The sequence below is a fragment of the Salmo salar genome, chromosome ssa09, assembly GCF_905237065.1.
Source record: "Salmo salar chromosome ssa09, Ssal_v3.1, whole genome shotgun sequence".
In the NCBI taxonomy this organism is placed as follows: domain Eukaryota; kingdom Metazoa; phylum Chordata; class Actinopteri; order Salmoniformes; family Salmonidae; genus Salmo; species Salmo salar.
In genome coordinates, this window is record NC_059450.1 from 25,954,352 (window position 1) to 25,980,080 (window position 25,729).

Sequence of the window (25,729 nt, forward strand, 5' to 3'; positions counted from 1 at the left end):
GGGTGGATGTGGCTGGTGGTGCTGTGGTCTGGATGTAGACCCTCTATGTGTAGGTCTGGGGGGAGGGGTGGATGTGGCTGGTGGTGCTGTGGTCTGGATGCAGACCCTCTATGTGTAGGTCTGGGGGGGTGGATGTGGCTGGTGGTGCTGTGGTCTGGATGTAGACCCTCTATGTGTAGGTCTGTCTGTTTGGGAAAAAGTTTATTTTCTTTTATATATTTCCTGTTTGTGTCCATAAGGAGTACAATCTGTGGCTTGTGTATGTCCTCAGTAGGTGTGGGGGGGTTGTCAGGAGGGCTATCAGGGGTGCTGACAGGGGGGGTGGGATCCCCCGGGCTTGGGGTTCTTCATTTATCTGTCCTGCTGAGACATTGAGGCTATGTTCTGCTGTGGTGTCAAGAGTTTAGTCAGGATCTGAGGTGGGCTGTTCTGCTGGCTTCTCTGTGGGGGTGGCCAGCTCTCTAATGGGTTGTTCTCTGTCACACATCATCTTTCTCACCTTCTCCTCCAGCACGCTCACCTTCTCCTCTTGTGCTCTGTTTTTCTCCTGCCGCTGGGCCTTCTTCTGCCGCTCCTGCTCTTTCTCCTGTTGAAGTTGTCTCACCACAGTGTAGACATGTCTCTCTCCCCCTCCAGCTCTCCAGGTCTGTTGTTGTGCTGGACTGTTGTCTGGGTCTTTGCTAACTGGAGTGTGTTCACCTGCCACTTGCCTTACCCCCAACTCTGTGAATTTATCATTTTTATTAACCTTTATTTAACTAGGCAAGTTAGTTAAGAACAAATTCTTATTTTCAATGACAGCCTAGGAACAGTGGGTTAACTGCCTTGTTCAGGGGCAGAACAACAGATTTTTACCTTGTCAGCTCTGGGGTTCTTGCTTAGTTGCTCTCCCTCTCTCCCAGCCCTCCTATCTCTCTCTTTAGCTTGCTGTCTTGCTCTTTCTCTCTTCTTCTCTATCCCTTGCTCTCTCTTTCTCTATCACTCTCTCTTTTTCTCTTTCTCTGCCCCCCCTGTCTCTCTCCCCCTTTTTTGCTTAGTTTCTCTCCCTCTCCCTTTCCCTCCCAGCCCTCCTTGCTGTCTCTTTCTCTCTTTCTCTCTCTCGCTCGCTCTTTCTCTCCCACACAAACAAACACACACACATATGCTTCATGCCCATAGATTTGTCCTGTTTTGTAATTTTTCTGATGTTAAATCAATTACTGAAACTCATTTTGAAGCCCACATTTCATCATCATTATTTATTAAAAAAAGGATATGTCAGCAGTATTTTGTGGAGGGGGCACAATGACTGGACCGGGCAAACCAACCCATTTCAGACTATAAATTAAGTTAGAGTAGATTGTCTAACTATCTTAGCTGGCATGACTGCTGGCAAGGTTGCTAGACTTTAGAAAATACAAATACCAGTGTGGCAGTTGTACTATACTCCTAAGGCATAAGAGTTCATAAAGAAAATGTGTGCATAACGCCCCTGCACATACACACACAATGAAACACACATTCTATTTTAAGAGCAGACTCACACAGTTCACTCATACAGTCTTTCTATGTTTCATGTCATTGAGGACTCTAAGGAAATACAGTTTTATCATACCCTTTTTACAATGCAGTACCAGCCCAAACTGTAATGTGCTGGCCCAGATATGTTATTTTTACACTGTCCTTCACAACATGGTTCCAGCAATGATAGATGCGTAACCAGGCCAGTGCAGAAAAGCTTGGCTATATGTAGACATCAGATAACTAGACGTCTTTTTTGTCATGATGTCATCCAGACATTAGGGGAAGACGCCATGCTTTTTCATTCTTCATTGAATACCTCTGACCTTGGGAAACACTGGTCTGGAGCGATTGGTTTTAAGTGTATGGCAGGCAATGTACACTGTGCTTAAGGTTGTAGGAAGCACATTACTCAACTAGATGGCGATAGAGGTCAGACATTATTTCTCGGGAACTAATCTTGGCATGTTCTTGAGCATTGATTCAGTAGAGGAAGTAATAGGAGTAAGGGCTCGATTTCATCCATATCCATTATTTTAAAGGCAATATTCCCCTGTTCGAGGAGACTGCGTTTGGTCATTCTACGAAAATGGTGGCTTTCCTGTCCCGGCCTTATTCACCAGGAAAGATAATGGCACAACAAATATTTTGGGGGTTTTAATTGAAGTGTTTTATTATTGATAAAACATATGTAAAACAGTTATATTGCGAACATTTTTTTTATATATATTGTAGAGCACGGTCAGTACAATGAAATTGTCTTGTCCCTCAGGTCAGGAGTCATGGTTTAGTGACATATTTTGAGTTTAAAAATATATTTTTTGCCCTCTTTAAATGTCATAACACAAAGGAAAGTATTATAGTTATTTAGTAAACTAAAATATTAAATAAATATTACAAATAATTTACAAGTAAAAGCTGTCCCTCAATTTCATGTCACTGGTGTTAAAATGTATAAAAAACACAACTTTGAAAAATTGCAACATCCTTGCCAAATTCTTCCTGGGTCAAAGGTTCATTGAAGACTGGACTGTTTTGAAAAGCACATGGTGAGTGTGCACTCTCTCTTCATATGTTAACAATTTGATGATTAACTTGATAATTTCATGCGAGGACTTAAGATGTGTCACTGGTATTATACAGTTTATAGTAAGAGGAAAGGAAATTGGATTTAAATTATTGATAAAATCGCATGATTAAGTGATTTATTTACAATTTAAGAAATGTGGTTTGAGCTACAGTGGCTGCCATCTTAGATATGCCATCTTGTCTGCAGATATGTCACTGGTGTTACCATCACTGGTGTTACTGTTCTTGCTGGTAACACAAGTGACATGACAATAACACCAGTGACAATCAATAACACCACAAACTTTTCTCAACGTAATGTTTTATAAACCCTCAACAATTATATAAAGAAACACTTATTAGCATTTTATTACTGTTTCAAGATTGTAATCACATAATATGGCTTTCCTTTTGATAGATATGGCGAAATTAGGTGCTGCTGAAAAGCAAAGACTCTACAGACAGCGCAGGGATGCTGACCCACACCACAGAGCAGCCTACCTTAAACAAAAACACCAGACTTACCAGAACACCAGAACACCAAACACAGACTGAGGTTAAAGGATTTAGAGAGTCAAAAAAGCAAGAGAGTGAAGGATCTCACAGAAAGGGAAAAAAGACAGGGGCGAAGGAAATGGCGGATCAGACAGGCAAAACACAGTGAGAGATTGAGAGCAGGAATGACAGACAGTGAACCCAGTACTGCAAGGTCAGAATTAAGACAGTGTCTGTAGGAAGACATATGTACTCTGTATCTACAGAGTTACTTTAAGGGATAGTTCACCCAAATTACAAAATGACATATTGGTTTCCTTACCATCTATGCAGTCTATGGACAAGGTATGACAGCAAGCCATGCTTTTATTTACCTGGCCACTGTTTCAAATGCTAATTATTTTGCACAAAACCAAAGCATTGATTGCTGTCATACATTGCCAATAGACTTCTTACATGGTAAGGAAACCAATATGTCGTTTCATAACTATCCCTTTAAGTAGGCCTACACAATATTTGTCACATGGCACGATAATTGATATATACTGTTTTAACAAGCTACTTATTTTTGTGGATAGGCGTGACAGAGTTGGAAAATATTTGTAATTAAAAATATTACTAATAAATTGATACAATTTGTTTGAAATAATCTTATGTTTGCCATTGGTTTCACATTGTGTCACTGGTATTACTCCCTGGTATTACTGTATGGCGTATTGGTGTTCTGGCATCAGAGTTGCCTAATTTAATTGAATATGTTTTTTGTATCTACCTAACTGTTGCTACATTCATTACTAAACATTTTATGGATATGATCATTCAATTTTGATGACTCAACCTGAATTATTTCTAATGTTTCAACAACAAAAAAAACAATAGTATAAATGGGAAAATGTCAGACAATAGAACTTTACACACGCATGTTTAAAGTCAATTATTCCTAATCCAAACAATTTCTTAGTATTATCATTAACCGTTTCTCCCTTTGATTATATATGCAAATTAAAGACTGAAATTACATTCTAGAAAGCCTGAATTGTCATCTAAAATATAGGTAACACCAGTGACAAAAAAGCAGCACAAGCATTTTTTTATGTAATGTAGTAAAAATATAAAAATATGTTAAGCTGTCATTTATGTTGATTTATAATGTTAAGGTTTTTTTTTACTTTTACTTAACCATGTAGGCCAGTTGAGAACAAGTTCTCATTTACAACTGTGACCTGGCCAAGATGAAGCAAAGCAGTGCGACAAAAACAACAACACAGAGTTACACATAAACAAACATACAGTCAATAACACAATAGAAAAAAATCTATGTACAGTGTGTGCAAATGTAGAAGAGTAGGGACGTAGACAATAAATAGGCCATAGAGGCGAAATAATTACAATTTAGCATTAACACTGGAGTGATAGATGTGCAGATGATGATGTGCAAGTAGAGATACTGGGGTGCAAAAGAGCAAGAAGATAAATAACAATATGGGGATGAGGTAGTTGGATGTGCTATTTACAGATTGGCTGTGCAGTGATTGGTAAGCTACTCTGACAGCTGATGCTTAAAGTTAGAGAGGGAGATATAAGACTCCAGCTTCAGGGATTTTTGCAATTCGTTCCAGTCATTGGCAGCAGAGAACTGGAAAGAAAGGCGGCCAAAGGAAGTGTTGGATTTGGAGGTGACCAGTGAAATATACCTCCTGGAGCGTGTGCTACAGGTGGGTGTTGCTATGGTGACCAGTGAGCTGAGATAAGGTGGGGCTTTACCTAGCAAAGACTTACAGATGACCTGGAGCCAGCGGGTTTGGCGATGAATATGTAGCGAGGGCCAGCCAACGAGAGCATACAGGTCGCAGTGGTGGGTAGTATATGGGGCTTTGGTGACAAAATGGATGGCACTGTGATAGACTACATCCAGTTTGCTGAATAGAGTGTTGGATGCTATTTTGTAAATGATATCGCCAAAGTCAAGGAGGTTTAGGCAATTAAAGGCAATGATACCAAATACTAATTGAGTGTATGTAAACTTCTGACCCACTGGGAATGTGATTAAATAAATAAAATATTAAATAAATCATTCTCTCTAATATTATTCTGACATTTCACATTCTTAAAATAAAGTGGTGATCCTAACTGACCTAAGACGGAGAATTTTTACTAGGATTACATGTCAGGAATTGTGAAAAACTGAGTTTAAATGTATTTGGCTAAGGTGTATGTAAACTTCCAACTTCAACTGTATATACATATGAGATGAGTAATATAGGACATGTAGACATTATTAAAGTGGCGTTATTTAAAGTGAGTAGAGATACCTTTGTTAAATCCATTTATCCATCCATTTATTACATTTTGAGATTTGAGTCTGTGTGTTGGCAGCAGCCACTCTGTGTTAGTGATGGATGTTTAAGGCGACTTGCAGTGGGACAAGAGTAATACGGCATTCAAACGATATAGTTTTTTTGTGCAGTTATTATTATTTCGGTGCTTGAAATGGACTGAAATATTTCAGACAGTGGCTTCACATTAATAATGTGAGCTAAAGGATTTCACATATTTCATACCAATAGAGGCCATAGTGTTTTTATAGTTCACTTTTACTTGAACAGTGGCAGTGCACCTCAATGCACCTATAGATGCTCTACCTATGTGGGGGATTACCTTTTTGATATTGTCTAATGTATTTTGATCAGTCTATGTAAATCAACAGTATGTTGATGTGAATTTCTATACAAATAAATCATTAAGGAAAAATAATTGAATACATTATATTTACTTTTTTGATATTGATATTAATTGATTATTGATAACCTTATTTATTGCTGATTATTATGCCTTCTATCTTTTATGTTATAGTAGTAGTAGTAATCTTACATTCTTACTCACTAGCTTCACTGTATCTTTAGCTTACATGTTTCTTTTAAATGTAAACTTACTCATCACCCACAGCCATTCGAAATATATCTCTGTGACCTAGTTCACCAATTGATAAGATAAGTTGCTTATTAACTACAGCAATTAGACATTGTGATCATGTGATGTTTGTAGCCAAGTGTATGACTAATGATGCATTCATTGATTATACTACATGCAGCACTTAGTATGTCATGTATGAATGGAAGGCATAATAAGTGTTTAACTCAGTATGTTTAGAGCATAATACGTCTTTGCATTGGTTAGTTACCATACAGTATACAAACCGGAAGCTTATCAGAGTAGATTCTGATTCAGATTTACAGAAGAATTAAAAGGAAGGGAAAATATTCAGTGTTTTTCCAACGATAACTCATTGAGAAACTCACACAGTCTGCAATGGCCCAAAGGTGTTTAGTCATTGGAAACAGCAGTTATATATGTATCACTATGATAGAGAAAATCCCTGCATGTATTGGTCATTCAGTATATGTCTCTGCATATCACCATTAACTTATGTCTGTTTTGAAGTTTGGGAGTTATCTGACAAACATAGAAACAAGACAATTAATTTGTATGGTGTCTCTCTGCAGATGAGTTATTGAAAGAATAGAAGTAGGCTACTGTGGCACTGACAGCAGCCATTATGAATTAGCCCTGTCAACAATGTGCACACTGGCCTTCTCTGCAGCTGTTGTGATGACACTTACCACAAAGATGAAACCTAGCTGAGCAAATAATGCACATCATCAGCGCATCCCAGAGAAAATATAGCATCAATTACAGAGAGATAGCAAACAGTGCACTGCTTTATCCAATTATTCACTGAAGACCATCAATCTTGTACACATCCATTCTAGAAAAGGGGGTTGGTCTAGAGACACATGGTGTTTCCCATAAGAGCTGCAATGGAAAACCACAATGAAAAAACATTTGTCTTTTCAATCGGTTTTCATCATAATTTGACACAAAAGAGGCACAACCCAAGGACATAAAGATGTAACTTTGACTTGTAAGACCTCTAAGCTCCATCTTTCTTTATTCCTGATATGAACAGCAAGTCTCATTATACACTTTTATTGGTCCATTTTCAGTGTGACATGAACAGTTATTGACATTCTTCTCGATTGTTATCTAGTCTTTGCTCAGAAATCAAGGGCAGGGGAGGGCAGATGCCCTGCTTCTGGGGGTTGAGATGGGGGGCAGAAGGAGGAGGAGAGGGAAGAGGGGGGGAGTGGGAAAAGAGGCAGCTGGCGCCAGAACTGATGTGTGCAACACCTCTGCCTGCCTAGCAGGTGAAGGGGGAAGGGGGCTACAGTAGGTAGAGTACAGTAGTAGCAGAAGAAGAGAAGGAAAGTTAAACATGCCAGCATAATAGCAGAATTAGGGTTGTATATACAGTATTGTTGTTTCTCCTGATTGCTGTTCTGTACTCTGTTTATTGACTACAATTGTAAGACATGGTGACTCACAGATCCATGACTCAAACTGAAATCAAATCCACTGAGTCAGAGATTAGAAGAACAGAAAACAAGGATTATAATACAAACATATTTTTTACAAATGTTGTTTCTTGTTGAATATCACATTATTGTAGAGGTACATTGCAAGGCAACTGTTTCACTTGTAACCCTGCACCGTGTAATGTTTACTTTTATCACAAATCAAATCAAATCAAATGTATTTTTATATAGCCCTTCGTACATCAGCTGATATTCTCAAAGTGCTGTACAGAAACCCAGCCTAAAACCCCAAACAGCAAGCAAAGCATGTGAAAGAAGCACGGTGGCTAGGAAAAACTCCCTAGGAAAAACTCCCTAGAAAGGCCAAAAACCTAGGAAGAAACCTAGAAAGGAACCAGGCTATGAGGGGTGGCCAGTCCTCTTCTGGCTGTGCAGGGTGGATATTATAACAGAACATGGTCAAGATGTTAAAATGTTCATAAATGTTCATAATAATAATCATAGTAGTTGTCGAGGGTGCAACAAGCACGTCCGGTGAACAGGTCAGGGTTCCATAGCCGCAGGCAGAACAGTTGAAACTGGAGCAGCAGCACGGCCAGGTGGACTGGGGACAGCAAGGAGTCATCATACCAGGTAGTCCTGAGGCATGGTCCTAGGGCTCAGGTCCTCCGAGAGAAAGACAGAAAGAGAGAAAGAGAGAATTAGAGAGAGCATATTTAAATACACACAGGACACCGGATAAGACAAGAGAAATACTCCAGATGTAACAGACTGACCCTAGCCCCCGACACATAAACTACTGCAGCATAAATACTGGAGGCTGAGACAGGAGGGATCAGAAGACACTGTGGCCCCATCCGATGATACCCCGGACAGGGCCAAACAGGCAGGATATAACCCCACCCACTTTGCCAAAGCACAGCCCCCACACCACTAGAGGGATGTCTCCAACCACCAACTTACCGTCCTAAGACAAGGCCGAGTATAGCCCACAACGATCTCCGCCATGGCACAACCCAAGGGGGGGGCGCCAACCCAGACAGGAAGACCACGTCAGTGACTCAACCCACTCAAGTGACGCACCCCTCCCATGGACGGCATGGAAGAACACCAGTAGGCCAGTGACTCAGCCCCTGTAAAAGGGTTAGAGGCAGAGAATCCCAGTGGAAAGAGGGGAACCGGCATGGCAGAGACAGCAAGGGCGGTTCGTTGCTCCAGCCTTTCCGTTCACCTTCACACTCCTGGGCCAGACTATACTTAATCATAGGATCTACTGAAGAGATAAGTCTTCAGTAAAGACTTAAAGGTTGAGACTGAGTCTGCGTCTCTCACATTGGTAGGCAGACCATTCCATAAAAATGGAGCTCTATAGGAGAAAGCCCTACCTCCAGCCGTTTGCTTAGAAATTCTAGGGACAATTAGGAGGCCTGCGTCTTGTGACCGTAGCGTACGTGTAGGTATGTACGGCAGGACCAAATCGGAAAGATAGGTAGGAGCAAGCCCATGTAATGCTTTGTAGGTTAGCAGTAAAACCTTGAAATCAGCCCTTGCCTTAACAGGAAGCCAGTGTAGGGAGGCTAGCACTGGAGTAATATGATCAAATTTTTGGTTCTAGTCAGGATTCTAGCAGCCGTATTTAGCACTAACTGAAGTTTATTTAGTGCTTTATCCGGGTAGCCGGAAAGTAGAGCATTGCAGTAGTCCAGCCTAGAAGTAACAAAAGCATGGATTAATTTTTCTGCGTCATTTTTGGACAGAAAATTTCTGATTTTTTGCAATGTTACGTAGATGGAAAAAAGCTGTCCTTGAAACAGTCTTGATATGTTCTTCAAAAGAGAGATCAGGGTCCAGAGTAACGCCGAGGTCCTTCACAGTTTTATTTGAGACGACTGTACAACCATCCAGATTAATTGTCACATTCAACAGAAGATCTCTTTGTTTCTTGGGACCTAGAAGAAGCATCTCTGTTTTGTCCGAGTTTAAAAGTAGAAAGTTTGCAGCCATCCACTTCTTTATGTCTGAAACACAGGCTTCTAGCGAGGGCAATTTTGGGGCTTCACCATGTTTCATTGAAATGTACAGCTGTGTGTCGTCCGCATAGCAGTGAAATTTAACATTATGTTTTCGAATGACATCCCCAAGAGGTAAAATATATAGTGAAAACAATAGTGGTCCTAAAACGGAACCTTGAGGAACACCGAAATTTACAATTGATTTGTCAGAGGACAAACCATTCACAGAGACAAACTGATATCTTTCCGACAGATAAGATCTAAACCAGGCCAGAACTTGTCCATGTAGACCAATTTGGGTTTCCAATCTCTCCAAAAGAATCGATGGTATCAAAAGCGGCACTAAGATCTAGGAGCACGAGGACAGCAGACAAGCAGACATAATGAAGCAAATGGAACATGACTATTAGAAAATGTCTAGGAGCCCTTAGTTGACCTACAGTACTAACCAAATCTCAAGCTTAGAAAACAAACATGAATTGAAAGTGTATCAAATGACTCCATTGAAATGAGTCGGGAGCACTGAGTGTTATTGAAGGTGTGTGGCCCGTACTAGGGCTCTGTGTTTTAATCGCATCACATGACCTGGATTTTAACCTTTATTTGAAGCATTTTCCACAAATGAGAATTACACCAAAAAGGAAAGCAATTGTCTGAGGATGGCGCTGGAGGATGGTGCTGGACCTTCTGAAATAAAAAGAAAGGGGATGAAGGTTAAAATCCATGTCATGTGACATGATCGACCAAAACACAGGGCCTTTCAGCCTCACAAGGGGCCATACATTTGAGTCATTTAGCAAACACTCTTATCCAGAGCGACTTACAGAAGCAATTAGGGTTAAGTGTCTTGCTCAAGGGCACATCATAGAGGTGGAATGGCCAAGAGGCTGCAGAACGGAGTGCTTGGGTTGGGGTGTAGGGTTTGAGCATAGCCCGAAGATGGGGAGGTGCAGTTCCTCTAGCTGCTCCGTAGGCAAGCAGCATGGGATGCGAACTTCGACTGGAAGCCAGTTGACTGTGCGGAGGAGCAGGGTGAAATGGGAGAACTTGGGAACGTTGAACACCGGCAGCTGCTACGTTCTGGATAAGTTGCAGGGGTTTGATGGCATAAGCAGGGAGCCAGCCAACAGAGAGTTGCAGTAGTCTAGACGGGAGATGACAAGAGCCTGGATTAGAACCTGCGCCACATCCTGTGTGAGGAAGGGTCATACACTACGGATGTTGTACACATACAGTACCAGTCAAAGGTTTGGACACACCTACTCATTCCAGGGTTTTTCTTTATTTTTAGTAAGACCTCACAACTATGAAATAACACATGGAATCATGTAGTAACCAAAACAGTTTTAAACTAATCAAAATATATTTGATATTTGAGATTCTTCAAAGTAGCCACCCTTTGCCTTGATGACAGCTTTGCAAACTCTTGGCATTCTCTCAACCAGCTTCATGAGGTAGTCACCTGGAATGCATTTCAATTAACAGGTGTGCCTTGTTTAAAGTTAATTTGTGGAATTTCTTTCCTTCTTAATGCGTTTGAGCCAATCAGTTGTGTTGTGACAAGGCAGGGGTGGTATACAGAAGATAGCCCTATTTGGTAAAAGACCAAGTTCATCTTATGGCAAGAACAGCTCAAATAAGCAAAGAAAAACAACAATCCATAATTTCTTTAAGACATGAAGGTCAGTCAGTCTGCAAAATGTCAAGAACTTTGAAAGTTTCTTCAGTTGCAGTCGCAAAAACCATCAAGCGCAATGATGAAACTGGCTCTCATGAGGACCACCACAGGAAAGGAAGACCCAGAGTTACCTCTGCTGCAGAGGATAAATTAATTAAAGTTACTAGCCTCAGAAATTCCAGACCAAATAAATGCTTCACAGAGTTCAAGTAACAGACACATCTCAACATCAACTGTTCAGAGGAGACTGCGTGAATCAGGCCTTCATGTTCGATTTGCTGCAAAGAAACCATTACTGAAGGACACCAATAAGAAGAACAGATTTGCTTGGGCCAAGAAACACGAGCAATGGACATTAGACCGGTGGAAATCTGTGCTTTGGTCTGATGAGTCCAAATTTGAGATTTTTGGTTCCAACCACCGTGTCTTTGTGAGACGCAGAGTAGGTGAACGGATGATCTCTGCATGTGTGGTTTTCACCATGAAGCATGGAGGAGAAGGTGTGGGGGTGCTTTGCTGGTGACACTGTCAGTGATTTATTTAGAATTCAAGGCACACTTAACCAGCATGGCTACCACAGCATTCTGCAGCAATACGCCATCCCATCTGGTTTGAGCTTAGTGGGACTATCATTTGTTTTTCAACAGGACAATGACCCAACCTACCTCCAGGCTCTGTAAGGGCTATTTGACCAAGAAGGAGGGTGATGGTGCTGCATCAGATGACCTGACCACAATAACCGACCTCAACCCAATTGAGATGGTTTGGGATGAGTTGGAATGCAGAGTGAAGGAAAAGCAGCCAACAAGTGCTCAGCATATATGGGAACTCCTTCAAGACTGTTGGAAAAGCCTTCCACATGAAGCTGGTTGAGAGTGTGCAAAGCTGTCATCAAGGCAAATGGTGGCAACTTTGAAGAATCTAAAATATATTTTGATTTGTTTTACACTTTTTTGGTTACTACATAATTCCATATGTGTTATTTCTTAGTTTTGATGTCTTCACTATTTTTCTACAATGTAGAAAATAGCAAAAAAGAAAAACCCTTGAATGAGTAGGTGTGTCCAAACTTTAGACTGGTACTGGTCAGTTTACAACACACACACACACACACCAGGTCTGGCCAAGGTTTTTACCCATCTGGTGCAGTCTACATCATGAAGCAAAACAAATGAGCTGACTGTGGACTACAGGAAACAGAGGGCCGAGCACACCCCCGTCCACACCGACAGGGCTATAGGGGAGTGGGTCGAGAGCGTCAAGTTCCTCGGTGTCCACATCACTAAGGAATTATTGTGATCCACACACACCAACACAGTCGTGAAGAAGGCACGACTACGCCTCTTCCCCCTCAGGAGGCTGAAAAGATTTGGCATGGGCCCTCAGATCCTTCAGAATTTCTACACAGCTGCACCATTGAGAGCATCTTGACTGGCTGCATCACCGCTTAGTATGGCAACTGCTTGGCATCCAACCGCAAGGGACTAGAAAGGGTAATGTGTACAGCCTAGTACATCACTGGGGCCTAGCTCCATGCTATCCACCAGGACCTCTATGCCAGGCAGTGTCAGAGGAAGGCCCTAAAAGTTGTCAAAGACTCCAGCTACCCAATTCATAGACTGTTCCCTCTGCTACCGCACAGCAAGCGGTACCGATGCAACAAGTCTGGAACCAACAGAACCATGAACAGCTTCTACCCCCAAGCCATAAGGCTGCTAAATAGTTTGTCTGGGTAACTATTTAACTATCTGCATTGAACCTTTTTGCACTAACTATTTTGACTCATCATACGCTGTTGCTACTGTTTATTATCTATCCTGTTTCCTAGTCACTTTATCCCTACCTATATGTACATATCTACCTCAATTACCTCGGTTCACACACCCATATACACACACACCCACGCACGCACACACACAGGGATACCCCCTTCACTAATCCAATATTTTGTCATGATAAATATGAGTTTTGTCATTTGATGGTGGCCAATTATCCACAAATCACCCATTTTCAATACACCACTAATTATGATTGAAATAATCATGTGGTCTAGCACATGGTGACCAGATAAACTGCAATCGATTTGGCATATTAGTTAGAAGTCTGTCAATATCATCAATAGATATAGCAGAACGTGTATTATTATTCATTCTGTGGTATATAGCACGTCATGCTGCTGCAAGGGACATTGCATACCCTACAGCGTATCTTTCATTAATTATAGGTGCGGTTGCGATTTTTATGCGTTTTCTGGGTTTTTAACTAATTATTAACTTGTGCTCTAGCCCGTGACGCGTGGGGAATGGAATCGGCTGCGAGGGAGCTCAAGCGTCCAGGTACACCTCAGAAAATGCGCAGCTCCTCAGACGTGCTTGTGTTGCACGATGCCCCACATAGCGCTGACTAAAGGTGAACGGAGAGCCGTGTTCAATGCTTATTCTTTTAAGATCTTCAGCCGACCAACACGGGGAGACCTGCTTGATGCAAATCTACTCCGGACACTGCTGTGTCTGCTGAAATGCTCGAATTAACCGGAGGGGATGGGATCTGCCTAGCATATTGATACGGTTCAGCTACTGCATGCATCCCGGCGCGGTCTTCTTGCGCCATCATCGACACCTCGGGTGAAACGCGAATAGCCTACCCATTTTATTTCAAAGTCACCGAGATTTCTACGAAATAGCGTGGTTTTTGTGCAAATACAGTTTTGATGTTGGTAAAAAGACGCGCATGCGTTGGTCTTGGAATAATTGGACAGCCTGTGACTTAAATAGGTAGCGTTCCTTAAATCTTCGCTCAAAGTCATCTCTCTGATCAAAGTTAGTGATGTGCACGGCTTTGGACCGCGGACGCTGGGGGATTTTTTGTCTTTTCCTCATGGTCGCCATGGTCTGCGGCGCTCAAAGGTGAGATCCAACGGGTGTGATGTCTTGTTTCTGCCTGTCTTGCCTGTCCCTTTGCAGTTTTTTAATTAAGATTATGAATCAATACCATATCTGTTTCCTTTAGCGCCAACGAGCCTAGCAACATGTCATTTGTGAAAGCGACCGTGGACAAACTGCTGAAGGGGTATGACATTCGTCTGAGGCCTGATTTTGGAGGTAAATACCTTTTTGGTGGTAAAGTCTACCCAATGTTGGCAAATAACTAATAACAAGTCGCATACAGATTCATTTATAGCGCCAGCGAGCAGTCTGATTATAAAGCCACTGATATCTGTTTTACATGCGATTTAAAGGTGCCCCTGTGGACGTTGGCATGAGCATAGATATCGCCAGTATCGACATGGTTTCGGAAGTCAACATGGTAAGTAGCCTAGCCTACAAAATGTATTTTTTTTGTAAGGGAGATGTGCCTCGTGCAACACATGTTAGTGTGAGAACACAGAACACGTGATTACGGCTTGGGTAATTTTCTGCGTATTTGCGTCTTTCATACCACTGTCCTCTAGATGTAGTGATAAATCCTCGTATTCTTGTTTTTGCCCATGTTTGGCTACTAGTATAACGTTTTTCCGTTGACCAAAATGGTTCGCTGCATTTCAGCACCAAGGAGAGCTACCGCAATGTGTGAAATCCAATCCATATGCAGAAACTTCCCTGTGGTGTCAGAACCACTAAAGTCAGAACATTTATGGGGGGGACGTTGGTGCTGCACATGGATTTACAAGCGCGTACCTTACAGCATTGTGAGATGTTACAAATATACATTACGAGCTATGAAACAGGATCAATTGACGAGGAGGAGACAAAAAAATTGTGCTTGTTTGCTGCTTTGGCCTCAATGCAGTAATTACATAATGTTGTCAGTGACTCAACAAGGAGGCCCAGAAAAGCCAAATTGTGACGCTGAATGTGGGCACTTAGTGTGTGCATATGAGTATTGGCATGGTGCCAGTGATTGATACAAATTAATTTATGCTTGGATCAACTTGTCTTAAAAAAGAATAACAGCAGGCACGACTGTAAAGTGTGTGTGTGTGTGTGTGTGTACTGTCTGTGCATGTGTGGCGAGGGAGAATTTTCTTTTTCTACTCAGCTTCCAAGCAAACACTTGGTGTTTATGGAATGTCGGGTAATTCAATGTTTTCATGATGCTACAGAAAACTGCAGTCTTTACAGCCGGGAGCTTTGGCATTCCCATTTTGATTGTAGAACTGTGGTCTGCAGAGATACAGTGCCAGTCAAAAGTTTGGACACCTACTCATTCAAGGGTTTTTCTTTATTTTTACTATTTTCTACATTGTAGAATAATAGCAAAGACATCAAAACTATGAAATAACACATATGGAATCATGTAGTAACCAAAAAGGTGTTAAACAAATCAAAATATATTTGAGATTCTTCAAAGTAGCCACCATTTGCATTGATGACAGCTTTGCACACTCTTGGTATTCTCTCAACCAGCTTCATGAGGAATGCTTTTCCAAACCATCTCAATTAGGTTGACATACTGGTTATGTACTGGCCATGCCCATTAGGTTTTTTAAATCACAAGTTAACACATACTGTAAATCTTGGCACGAGATAGCTTTACTGTTACTCTGAATAGGATGTACAGTGCATTCGGAAAGTATTCAGACTCCTTGACTTTTTCCACATTTTGTTACATTACAGCCTTATTCTAATATATATATATATATATATCTTATATATATAAAACATTCTCTGGTCTGATGATATATATATATATATGATCAAGGAAACAGGATGCACCTGAGCTTTTGTGGTTAGATTGATGAGGTAATAAAAAATAAAATAGTATATATATACACTTTTATTTTTTATTACCTCATCAATCTAACCACAATATCCCATAATGATAAAGCAAAACAGTTTTTTTGAAATTTTAGCAAATGTATATAAAAAATGCTACAATAATATCTTATTATATAAGTATTTAGACCCGTTGCTATGACACTCGAATATGAGCTCAGGTGCATCCTGTTTCCTTGATCATCCTTGAGATTTTTCTACAACTTGATTGGAGTCCACCTGTTGTAAATTCAATTGATCGGACATGATTTGAAAAGGCACACACCTGTCTATATAATGTCCCACAGTTGACAGCGCATGTCAGAGAAAAAACCAAGTCGAAGGAAATGTCGATTGTGTCGAGGCACAGATCTGGGAAGGGGTACCAACAAATTCTGCAGCATTGAAGCTCCCCAAGAACACAGTAGCCTCCATCATTCTTAAATGGAAGAAGTTTGGAACCACCAAGACTCTTCCCTGTGTTGGCCGCCCGGCCAAACTGAGCAATCAGGGGAAAAGAGCCTTGGTCAGAGAGGTGACCAAGAACCCAATGGTCACCCTGACAGAGCTCCTCTGTGGAGATGGGAGAACCTTCCAGAAGGACAACCATCTCTGCAGCACTCCACCAATCAGGCCTTTATGGTAGCGTGGCCAGACGGAAGCCACTCCTCAGTAAAAGGCACATGACAGCCCGCTTTGAGTTTGCCAAAAGGCACCTAAAGGACACTCAGACCATGAGAACAAGATTCTCTGGTCTGATGAAACCAAGATTGAACTCTTTGGCCTGAATACCAAGCGTCACGTCTGGAGGAACCCAGGCACAGCTCATCACCTGGGCAATACCATCCCCACTGTGAAGCGTGGTGGCAGCATCATGCTGGGAGGATGTTTTTCAGCGGCAGGGACTGGAAGACTAGTCAGGATTGAGGGAAAGATGAACGGAGCAAAGTACAGAGATCCTTGATGAAAACCTGCTCCAGAGCTCTCAGGACATCAGACTGGGGCGATGATTCACCTTCCAACAGGACAACAACCCTAAGCACACAGCCAAGGCAATACAGGAGTGGCTTCGGGACAAGTCTCTGAATGTCCTTGTCACGACTGTTTAAAGGATTGGACCAAAGCGCAGAATGGTTGTAGTTCCACCTTTTTATTATTACCGTGAAACCTTTGCAATACACCAATAACTTGAAACAACAAAACAACAAACCGTGACGCAGAGAGAAATAACACTACTCAAAAATTAACAACCCACAAACACAAGTGGAAACACCCCCTACTTAAATATGATCTCCAATTAGAGACAACGAGGACCGGCTGCCTCTAATTGGAGATCATCCCAACAACCCCAACATAGAAACCTAGAAAACCCACATAGAAACAGATAACAAGAAAACCACCCAAAAACACCCCCTGTCACGCCCTGACCACTCTACTATAGAAAATGACCTCTTACAAGGGTCAGGACGTGACAGTCCTTGAGAGGCCCAGCCAGAGCCCGGACTTGAACCCGATCGAACATCTCTGGAGAGACGTGAAAATAGCTGTGCAGCAACGCTCCCCGTCCAACCTGACAGAGCTTCAGAGAAGAATGAGAGAAACTCCCCAAATACAGGTGTGCCAAGCTTGTAGCGTCATACTCATGAAGACTTGAGGCTGTAATCGCTGCCAAAGGAGCTTCAAGAAAGTACTGAGTAAAGGGTCTGAATACTTATCTAAATGTGATATTTTCGTTTATTTTTTATTTTTACAAAGAAATCTAAAAACCAGTTTTTTCTTTGCCGCTATGGGTTATTGTGTGTAGATTGATGAGGGAAAAAACTATTTAAGCAATTTTAGAATAAGGCTGTAACGTAACACAATGTGGGAAAAAATGAAGGGGTCTGAATTCTTTTCGAATGCACTGTAAATTAGAGTGACGCTATACACACTGGAAATCATGTGTTGGTAACACTTTATAATAACTCCTATAATAAAGTATTTATTATAGATTAGTAAATCGTTTATTCATCATTTGTTAATCATTACTCCCAAATTTGTACGTTAGTAACCTAGTTATTCACACATTATAAACAAACTTTAAAGTATTTAATACTTATTCATAAGATCATTCATGAGATGTTAAATATAGGTCCTTATAAACATGCCATTGGTAGACATTCCAGCAGTACCTGATGCTCCTTAAGGTCTCAAAATGGCCCCTAGAACATATCAATGGTAACAGAATAAGCACACAGGATTAAATGAAATATATAGAACATTTTATCCCAAAACAGTCACACTGTTGTAATAGTGTGATCTGTAACTTCAGACACACTATGCTGAGTAAAATAACATTTTTAGTCCAGAAATGCTAACATAATTGTTTCTTGGCAGTGACTTTTCTACCAAAACCAAAGTGTGGATTGCAGTCACTCGTTAGAGCATTCTAATATCGGTTAACCCAGATCTAAAATATTGCATAATTTGGTCAGCTGCATGATTAAATTCTGGGTCCATATGAGATAGAAATTAGCAGTTCCGGTTTGCGATTGTCGAAATAATCAGTGACGTACGTCGAAATAATATCAGTGACGAAAACCAAAACACCGGAACGACTGCTGCTCGTTATCCTACGCATTCCATTCTGTCGCAACAGATGAATCGGTTTACACGCGAGATTAAGAGCAGTCCATAGACTGCTTACGAGGTAAGGAAACAAATATCTGAATACATTATTTCACTCGACTATCATATTAGGTTTATAGAGTTACTACCTTTAAAGGTCCAGTAAAGGTGCGTGTGAAAATACATGTAACATTTCTACCTCGACAAGGGAGACAAGGGAGTCATAACCACCAGTGCACACAAATAGTCTGCAAATCGTAACTGTAGGAACATCTGGTTAGCCACAAACACTACAATAACTCATGTAAAAAGGCTAAACATTTGTCAGTGTTCATCATTGGTCGGGTGCCGAAGATTCTCATCTCTATAGTTCTTTCAGACACACACATGGTATTCAGAACTGTCTCTCAAACACACACATGGTATTCAGAACTGTCTCTCAAACACACACATGGTATTCAGAACTGTCTCTCAAACACACACATGGTATTCAGAACTGTCTCTCAAACACACACATGGTATTCAGAACTGTCTCTCAAACACACATAATGAAGCAAGGTTTTTGATTGGAGAACATTTTTAGTTCAATGATGATAATTCCAATGTAATGCATTATTATATCTGGTTTCAACACCATTGATCACATATGAACAACAGACTATTTGCACTTTGACATACAAAAGTATTATTACTTACTGTAGTATCTGTGTTTCCAGTCATTCAACTGGCTATTGAGTATCAATGACATTGCCTTCATACATTCCACATTTGTATATTTTTGGTTGTCTGAAACCCATTCATCCAAAGAAATGGGTCCCGTTACTGAGCAGTCTACCACAGTCCTGTGTGGCTCAGTTGGTAGAGCATGGTGTTTGCAACGCCAGGGTTGTGGGTTCGATTTCCCACGGGGGACCAGTACGACAAAAAAAAATAAAAATGTTTGAAATGAAATGTATGCATTCACTACTGTAAGTCGCTCTGGATAAGAGCGTCTGCTAAATGACTAAAATGTAAATGTACTACTGAGTTATTTGTGACATCTGATAGTAGAGTGCCTGCAGTAGCTTTTTACATGTGAGCTGCCCTTCTGAAATTGCCTTTTATTCTTGGGTAGTAAAAGGCTTCATTAAATTATAAATTGGAAGTCACAGGCTTGCACCTGAACAAAGCCTTTTACGTTCATAGCATTCATACATAAGCCATTTCCACATGATATACTGAATTTGTCAAGTAAATATAGACAGAGTTTGTGGAGTCAATGATGTGCTGTCATCGTGAGTCAAGGTTATGAATTGTTTATTAGGTTGAATTCCTACTGACAAAATCTCCTCTTGGAAAATGGAAGGTGCTTCTTTCTCTGAGCCGGGCCCAGAGGACTCCTGATTGGAAAGCCTAACAGCCTGGACGGGTCATTGATTGTGCCTCTGTGGCCTCTTCCCGGGTTTAGCATTTTAATGTGTATGAGACTGGGAAGCTGGAAGGAGTTTTATGCTCTGTCTGATAGAGACATTTGGCACCGGCTCTCCTTGAGAAAGGCCACACCGAAACGTTGGTCATACTGGTCATGATATAAATATCCATCCATAAATTGATTATATACTATAGTATGCCTATTGCTATTTCATTACATGTACTTCGCACCCTGCTTCAGCAACATCACTGTCACCCAGTAGACTTTTTGGGGGTAAGCACTGCAGTTTTTATGACAAGCTACGTGATACAGAGATTTGGACTGTATTGGATGTTGGCATCTAGAAAGGGTTCTGAATGTACATCCTTGGGTTTTTTGCATCACACATCGCAAAACCACACCATAGTTTGGGGTTTTGAGGGTGGTTACTACGGAATAACTGAGTGGCAGTTACATTTGTATAAGAACAAGTGGCAAAGTTTACAAACAAATGCAGGGGCAGCACCCTGATTGTGGCTTAATTAAAAGGCCAAATTATAGCTCTTCTGGGTTAAGCTAAGAGCTGTGTGATCATCTGTGCTTTTTTTTACCTGTTCTCATCTGATGGCAGGATCCCCCCCAACCCCCCTCTCTCAATTTCTCTCCAACTCGCTTTGGCTTGTAATGTTATCAACAGGAAGTTTATTTTGAGATCAGATTATGTGCTGTTGATAATGCAGCTATATGGCATTTGTTGTATGGTCAGTCACGTCTGTAAAATTGATCAAATACATCTGTGATCTTTCCTGGTTAAATAAAGATTGTGAATAAATACCTGACTTCCACTTGACTACCATACTGTAGCATATTTGCACACACACTTACCCCACCAAACATGCTACCAGGGGTCTTTTTACAGTCCACAAATCCAGAGCAAATTGAAGAAAGCGTACAGTATTATATAGAGCCATTATTACACGAAACTCCCTTCCATCTCATATTTCTCTATAACAACAAACCTGGTTTCAAAAAACAGATAAAGCAACACCTCACGGCACAATGCCTCTCCCCTATTTGACCAGGTCCCAGTTTCTTTATACTGTACTGTTTAGGTGTAACCGTTTAAGCGTTTGATGCTTGAAAAGGATATAAACTGTGTTTTTTTGTAGTTATGAAAATGGACGTCGCTCAGTCATGAAGGATGTCCCTCTTAATGAAACTCTCCTTTTCTTCCACTTTTGTCAAATTCTCTGCAGACTTCACACCCCATTAGCTTTTTGTTAAAGTTCCTCAGCTACAGCTGCTTGACTATCCCTGACGGATGCCAACGTGTTTCTTTGGTCTAACCTAAAGTGAAATACACTTGTGATAAATTTTGTGATAGCAAAATAAAAATGTAGAGGAGCAAGACACAGCTGACTAAGATTATGGGAAGACTCCATTTTGAACAAAAAATGACATGCCTTAGAAAATGTAATGCAAGTGAGCCAATTAACAACCAAATAATGTTACAGATAAAAGTATATTGTATGTGAGCTGATCATGGTTTGGAAGAGCAGTTTACACATGCAATAAAATACGGGTTGAATACGGGTTACTGGGACATCATTAAAAGACAGTAAATGTGTTGATTTTATTATTAAAGTCGATCGGCTGCTTACTATCTAACCCTAGAAAGTTGAATGCTCAGCATGTGTACTGTATGGAAGAAAATGGGTCAAAATGCATCTCAAGAGCCCAAATACGAACTAAAATAGATATTAACACATCCATCTTAAAAGCACCCAGCCTAGCCTACATAGACTAGCTAAGTGCAAATGACTTATGTTAGCGTTGAGTTCAGATACTCTTGATGCCAACGGGTGGTACTGTATTATTTTCTTATAATGCTAGTACTGTTAGTTTGCTACAGTGAGATTCTTCTAAGAGATTTAATGCTAGCCTAAGCATGGCAATTCCAGGCAAAAACGGGTTTTAACTGTATTCTTACCAAATATCACAGAGGGGTTTCTGATACCCTTACTTCTTCAACAAAACATACAACCTTGCGGTAACGTTGAAATTCGTCCGAAAGGCGTGCTGTATGCTGAGTTAACACCCGAACGTGGCAATACCAGAATAATTATACAAGTATATTTCAGGTCAGTGTCTTACTGCTCTCACTCTTACTGACCTTAGTAATCAGACATGCTCTCCTGTCAAAGGCAACCGGCTAGTGAACCAGACGACACTGATGTGACATGAGCTGTAGGAGGTTTGCTGTGAGGTCACAAGGGTCAGACTCGTATTCTTCCTCTTCCTGAGTTGAGTGGTTGGCTGTGGCAACGTTTCTGCCTGAGCGACATCGGACATTCATTGGAAAAGTGCTGCTGCATGTGTTCAGGTCTTCGATAGCCTACATTGTTGAATGGCGTCAGGATGACACACATGATAGTGGTGCTTCCCCATGGGGCAGTATACTACAGTGGTAGTAATAGTCAAGGCTGCAGGATTTCTGTTCAGTCAAGAATGAATTTCAAGAGATTAAAGGAGTATTTGATTAAGTTAGTATGTGTTGTAGACTTCAAATAACAGCCCGTGACGGATGTGATCAAGAGAGAGGTGAGCGGTCTTGTTTTCAGATGATTTGATAGTCTGATTCCTGCAGGAATGTAGCGGCAGAGAGATTTGAGCACTCTTTGCTCTACTTAAGACTTTAGGACTTAGTATTGGGCTGAATAGCAGGTAGTTCTCACCTTGTGGCTGGTGTGAGATACTGTAATGAATTAGTCCTGGTCTCTTTATCTTTCTCTCTCCCTCCCTCTTCCCTGCACTCTCTCTCTCCTTGTCTCTCACTCCAATTCCCTTTCTTTTTTCTCTTGGGGCTTTCTTCCTTTAACTGTCAGATTTTTCATATTGCGGACTGTACCTAGATTTTTGTGGTTTGTTTGCTGGACATGTGAAGGTCTCGCTTTTACAAGCTTGAGTGACGACAAGTAAAAGTGGTGTTTGTTAGCGACGTGTGAAAGCTATTTTGTTATCATGGCAACCACAGTGGAATTGCTTTGACTTTGTCATTTCAGATATTTGTGGAGATTTGAAAGCGGCAACTCGGTTTCTCAAGGTGAGAGCGGTAGGTGTGCACGGTTGGTACAGCCATGACTCTCATAAAGTGACGGCCACGCTCAACATACTGTAGAACTCTCTCCCAGACCCCATGGAAGCCCACTTGTGCCAAAATCAATCAACAGCACAGATAGGAAGGCAATAATCGCTTTATCGGGGTGTTAATGAAAATGCAGGTGCCACATGTGTCGTATGTTGCATTGGTTAGCCAACAATGTGATTATACTATGTGAGAACTCCTTATAGTAGTCCAAGTTGTTAGTATGAGGAAGCTTACGAACCCACACTACTCCTCCTGCCATGGCACCTTATGTATCTCCACAGCAGCTCCTGTATTGAGCGCCTTATGAAGCCCTCATAGCGGCTTGTGGTCAGGAGGTATTGATCTGTTTGGGAGATTGATGTGTCCGCCGCCTCCTTAGGATGAGGATTTATGTGATGCTCTGCCGATAGCACTTCACCTCACCAGTGAGAAAGATCAAGGTGTCACGAGTGGGTTCTCAGTTCAAACAACTTAATATTAACTCAACATCTGTTGCCCATGTTGCGCCATGATCAGGGGTCCAAGCACTGAGGACGCAGGAGCCCACCTGGATTTGATTGACAGTTTTATTTTCCTCCTGGAATAGAGAAACCAAGTCACTGCACAGTGTGGGTGCAGAGGTTTGAGTCCAACTGCCCCTCCCAAATTCACTTCAATAGATCCTATGGTGATTTTCCTATAGTCTCTGGTACACCATTTACTGTATATTACTGCAGTAACTACAGTATGAGAGAGTCATGGGGTGTCTGGTTAGGTCCTTGTACTCCATAGATGTGATCTCTCTGAAAACAGTGAGGGACTAGGGCGTCACCAGCACTATAGACTGAGATGATGACAACACAAAGATGTTGTCAGAGAGTCTGTTTCTCCGTCTTTTTGTCATTTGACACATTAAAGTTGGGGGGCTCATTGATACGTATTCACAGTAATAGGTGACATTTCCCAGTGCGAGGCAGACTGCTGCAGTGGAACTGCTCTCTTTCTTTGTGCTTTCTCACCATTCAGGCCTGGAAATAATGCAGATGAAGAGATGAGTTGAGACATTTTTGCGCTAAGAGCTCTGTGAGATTAATTTAAAGCAAGTAACTTCATTTTATTTAACCCATTGGTGAGCCTGAAGCAGAGCAGATGGGTGAATGCTGCATTTTATTTCATCTGTCCCTTCGGTTCTGTCTGTACTTTGAAGTCCTGTCTTGTACTGCACTGTACTGATACAGTGCTGGTGCTGTCTATCTGTAGTACAGAACACTGGGCCTTTTTATAAAGCAGTACGAGTGCATTCTGTTTACCATCTTGTTCTGCAGAAGTGGCTTAAGAATTCACAGAATATTAGTTTGAAGGAACTTTGAGGGTGTCTTGCTGCTTATTTGTAAGCCTTTTTAGTCAACCAATGCATGTTAGAAAGCACTTGTGTTTGGTAGCTAGTGAGAAAATGATAGATTTAGCATTCCATGGATCCATTTTCTGAATAAGAGTGAGAGCTAGGATTTCATCACACATAGAGTACACACTGAGCCTTTTAACAGCTAGACCTGACCACCGTTCTAGTGTAATTCCATACCAGAGTACAACCCATTAGACTGAAAGTTAATGGTTCCCCATCTGATTAGATGTCAAGAGGTATTTCCTATAAGGAACATCACAGGCACTGCTCAGTCAGGAGGAGCGTGGGATAAAATATGAGGCAGCGCGACAGAGGGCACTCAGGGTTAATGCTTAATGGAATCGTTCTTCCCTGGCCCAAGCCTCTCAGGATATCTGGAAGATAGAAAGTCACGAGAAGAAGACAGTCTGAGAAATGCTTTTCTGCTCTATTCACCACCAAGATAATCTTGATGATAGTTTTATTGAATTGTCACTTTCTTACATTTGTATGACTTCATGCAGAGGTGTTGGCATGGAAACAAGGGGAGAGAAGGGACTAGCGGAGGGGATGGTTATTGGTCTAGGGGACAGGAAGAGGTGGGGCGTGGGTGGGTGGTGAGGGGGGGTAATTCATTTGAGTTCCAGTAGACTTTATTTCGTCAATTAATTGACATTTCAATGAATTTGACACCGTCTCTGGTATGCATACATATCAATTCCCTGCAATGCCTGTCTGTTTGTACATTATAGTACATACGCATTATTTACAAGGACTTATAACACAGGCTTCAGTCCACTCAAACAGCAATGTAGTCAGTCGCCTGCAGTAACACATGGTGACAAAATCTGACAAGTTCTTAGTTATGCTGTGCACCCAAGTTGCATTCATGTCTCGAAAGGACATAGACATTACTAAAATCTTGATCAATAACTCATTGACAGTAAATGTATGAAAATAAGGCCTAGATTCAATCAGATCAAGCATTAACCTGGCAATAGGCGACACCCGAATAGCTGATGTTTTGGCGGTGTCGGCTATATAGAGGTAATGATGCTCAAACTGAAAATCATTCAACAAAAAAAATAGGATTTCTATCAGCCTAATCAAGGTGAAGATTACACCTCACATTCCAGTGTTCGAACTTGTAAACAAGTCTGCATGGAATTTATCTTGATGTGATGCCGTGCAGGAGCTTGTAGATTTGAAAGCTCAAACGCAGTTCCACCTCTGACACCGCCAAAACAACTGCAATGCTGATGTCTGCTAAAGCAGATCAGATTGAATAGAGCCTTTAGTCTTGGACGACCTTGAAACACAATAACACAGAACATTATACAG

General features: G+C 41.2%; 1 protein-coding gene across 2 annotated transcripts in view; it reads left to right on the forward strand.

Moving 5' to 3' along the window:
• Positions 1–2,536: 2,536 nt before the first annotated feature.
• Positions 2,537–25,729, forward strand: part of gabrb1 (gamma-aminobutyric acid type A receptor subunit beta1) — a 66,017-nt gene continuing 42,824 nt past the window's right edge. The window contains exons 1-3 of one of the 2 annotated variants that reach the window (XM_014210610.2): positions 2,537–2,549; positions 14,136–14,227; positions 14,365–14,432. In XM_014210610.2, the coding sequence (XP_014066085.1) occupies positions 14,155–14,227; positions 14,365–14,432 (141 nt within the window). In that variant the 5' untranslated portion in view covers positions 2,537–2,549; positions 14,136–14,154. Of the gene's footprint in view, positions 2,550–13,038; positions 14,033–14,135; positions 14,228–14,364; positions 14,433–25,729 lie in introns of those variants that run through there. The other variant, XM_014210609.2, reaches the window with a different exon arrangement.